General features: G+C 31.7%; 1 protein-coding gene across 1 annotated transcript in view; it reads right to left on the bottom strand.

The window, feature by feature from the left end:
* The window catches only part of LOC107745876 (cell adhesion molecule 2-like), an 84,362-nt gene that overhangs the window by 13,405 nt on the left and 67,454 nt on the right, over positions 1-3,503 (bottom strand). The window contains exon 8 of the mRNA XM_016559903.1: positions 405-431. Within this exon, the coding sequence (XP_016415389.1) occupies positions 405-431 (27 nt within the window). The remainder of the gene's footprint in view (positions 1-404; positions 432-3,503) is intronic.

The following is a 3,503-nucleotide window of genomic DNA, read 5'->3' on the forward strand; positions in this document are numbered from 1 at the left end:
AAAAAAAAAGTATATTTCTAAGAACATGCATTTTAAACAATTAAAAAAAAGATTTTTCCTTTTTTTCATGTAGTAGAGGTCTATCCTTGTGCCATTGACCTTTATATAATATAAACTGTATTTCTAACTCTTCCAGACTCTTCCACACCATAATAAGATTCATTTCCTTTCACTGACGACAGTAAGTGAGCCAAAGGTTTAAGCATCCCTCGTGTGAATGACAGCACCATGGAGCACCATGACATTTCACAAAGATCAGCAGTGCTCCCATGCAAGGCAATGGCTCCCAGCTCATGCTATGGAGGAGGTTAATTGGCGTAACCCGCCCCCCACCACTCCACAAGCCACATTACAGCGCCCTGTCTCGCAATGATGATTTCAGCACTCCAGCAAAAAATATTTACCTGTGGTTGTACCTGGGAAATCTTTAGCTGTTGCCATGGACGCAGACAGAAAGGGGCAGTAAGGGAAGACAAGGGTGAGGACATCACAAGGGGAGAGAAGAAAAAAAAAAACTGGCCACAAAACTCAAAACCATTAATGAAGACACCAACCAACTGCATTAACCTGCAGTCAGAATGATGGAACATGGACGACTGGGACGACATGATGGTTTCAAGTACAAATTCAGTGTACAAAACATACACATCCTGCAAAACACTTCCATTTGGACATATTGAGAACTATACATTCACGCTAATCTCTGATGTCTGCAACGTCTCGCTACACTGCTCTGTAATGATGCTACTTATCGTGCAAATCACTCCGTATTTCATGCCAGTGAAGCTGAAGATATTTTTACTATATTAATGCCAGTTTAGTCATTTGAGTTACTAGCCTCTTTATCTTATGCAGATTGAGAGAACCGGCATGACAAATTGGGACACTGGGTCTCATTCACTGTACGTACTTAAAATTTTGTGTGTGAAATCTGTATATGAACGTTTTCACAAACAAATCATGATTCATCAATAAATTTTGTACTCAAATTTATTCTAAATTTATGAAAAAATGTTTGAACTGTACATTTATAATAATAAAATGCATGTTTGTACAAAAAAAGTTGTTTATTTTTTTTTACAATTGTATTTTTTTTTAGAAGAAAAAAAAGATTGTCAAATAAATAAATAATGATTATCAATTGTGTAAGAAAAAAAAAACTTGGTCACACCACTTGACATTCAATGTTGAAAATGGCCTAAATGTTTTTAAACTGACACAAATTTGCACAAAAATACTTTTTTTTTTTTTTTTACAGTTTTATTACTTGTTTACTTTGCGATGATGATGATGATAATAATAATAATAATACTAATTGTATATTTTAGGTTTAAGAATAAATTATATTATTATTTCCTTGGTAATACCATTTGACCAAAAATGCCTCTTTTTACACAATTGTATTACTTGGTTTTACTAACTAACTAACTAACTAAATCTTGTCCATTGTACATGTAAGAACATTATTTTCTTGGTTACACCACTTGACACTTTTCAAAAATGCTTTTCATTTTATACAGTTTTATTGCTTGTATTTTAAACAACATTTATTTGATTCCCCCCCCCCCTAAAATATATCCTTGACCCTTCTACAATATGAAATATATTTCAAATTTTTCCAGATTCTTTCTAACAGACATAAAAATCATATACTCTGGGTTTAATCATGTTAAGATGATTTTTTTATACATATATATTTCATTTTAAATGCATATATTTCATCATATACAGTGAAAGAGCAAGAAAAGCTGTGTTGTAGCTTTAGAGAAGTCTGTTATCTCTGTCTGTTTATAATGTGTTTGAACTGGTTTTGAGGATGACAAACATCACGTCGGTAATGACCGAATTTGGGACTTTGGGATCTCAAAGTCGGTCATTACCGACGTGACATCTCCGTTACCTCCTTCAGGGAATGAGGGTTACATATGTTACCGAGACGTTTCTCATTTAGGATACTTAAAATTCATTAATATAAGAACCATTTCATGCGCCCAAGCAATTATTAGTGAAGGAGACCAATGTCTTAGTGATGACTTGCAGTGTCTATGGACTTTTTTAAAGGTACTTTATGTCAATGTTGCTTGTCCCCATGTGCTTGTTTGTCCACACTGGAGTATTACATCTGCCCATCGATTGACTGAAACAGAGCAGATGTCTGATTAGAAATGCCTTTTATCTCTCACCTCTTTGACAGTCTGACAACCAGAATTTCATCTGTGGCTAGCTTTTTCCCCCTCAACACAAGAGCCAAAAACCTTTTAGTCCAATTTGTACAATGAGGAAAAAAAGAATGTCTGATGTAAAAAGGTGGAGGTGACGTGAAGTGGCAGCGAGAGAGATGGAGAAAGACAGAGATGGGAAGGTCAACATTCGCGCTGTAGTTCAAACGCGGCGTGACTGTTCCCGCCTCATTTCTGCTGCGGGCTGAGTGTGTTTCCCGCAGGGTTTCTGATCTGGGTGAATCTCACGAAACCTGTCAAGAGCATGTCTAGGCCACGTTTCACTTCAAATTCAAACTATATACAAAACTAGATTTTGATTAAAGAAAATTAAGACTGTTTTTAGTGTTGTTGATGGGGATTTTGCCCCTAGTGGCCGATAATGGTAAAACAAGCTACTAGGTTTGGGGTTTATGTTTTATGTATATATATATATTTTTTTATTTTTTTATTTTTTATTTTTATTCTTTTTTATTTTTTTTTTTAAATGTCATTTATTTTTGTGATAGCAAAGCTGATTACTCTAGCCATTACTCCATTTTGATGTTCAAGAAACATTTTTATTTGTTTATTTATTTTTTAATCATCAATGCTGAAAACAGTTGTACTGTTATTATATTATATTATATTATGAATATAATTAATTTCATTATATTCAGGATTCTTTGTTGAATAAATGTTTCAAAAGGACTGCATATATAGCAAACAATTCATAACAATTATGTTAAATATTTTTTAACATTATTATTATTTTTTTACATTATAAATGTCTTTACTGTCACCTTTGACCAAATTAATGCATCCTTGCTGAATTTTCAACAGCTATTACTCCAGTTTGATGTTCAAGAATTTTTTTAATTTAATTATGAATGTTGAAAACATTTGTGCTGATTAATATTTTTATTATTATATTATATTATTTTATTTTGATATATTATATTATATTATATTATATTATATTATTTCATTATATTCAGAATTCTTTGTTGAATAAATGTTTCAAAAGAACAACATATATTGTAAACAGTTTAACATATTTGTTGAATATTTTGGAAAATTATACAAGTCTTTACTGCCACTTTTGACCAAATTAATGCATCCTTGCTGAATACAAGTATTAATTTATTTAAAAAAAATCTTGATCCCAAAATTTTGTACAGTGGTGTATATTCATGTTTTTACCTTTTGGTGTACGGAAAATGTGCAGATAATATTTATATGTATTTATGCAGATGATATTTTTTTGTGAAGCAAAAAAAAAAAAAAAAAAAAAAAAATAAAAAA

This window comes from Sinocyclocheilus rhinocerous, unplaced genomic scaffold (genome assembly GCF_001515625.1).
Source record: "Sinocyclocheilus rhinocerous isolate Xijiao unplaced genomic scaffold, SAMN03320098_v1.1 scaffold3636, whole genome shotgun sequence".
In the NCBI taxonomy this organism is placed as follows: Eukaryota; Metazoa; Chordata; class Actinopteri; order Cypriniformes; family Cyprinidae; genus Sinocyclocheilus; species Sinocyclocheilus rhinocerous.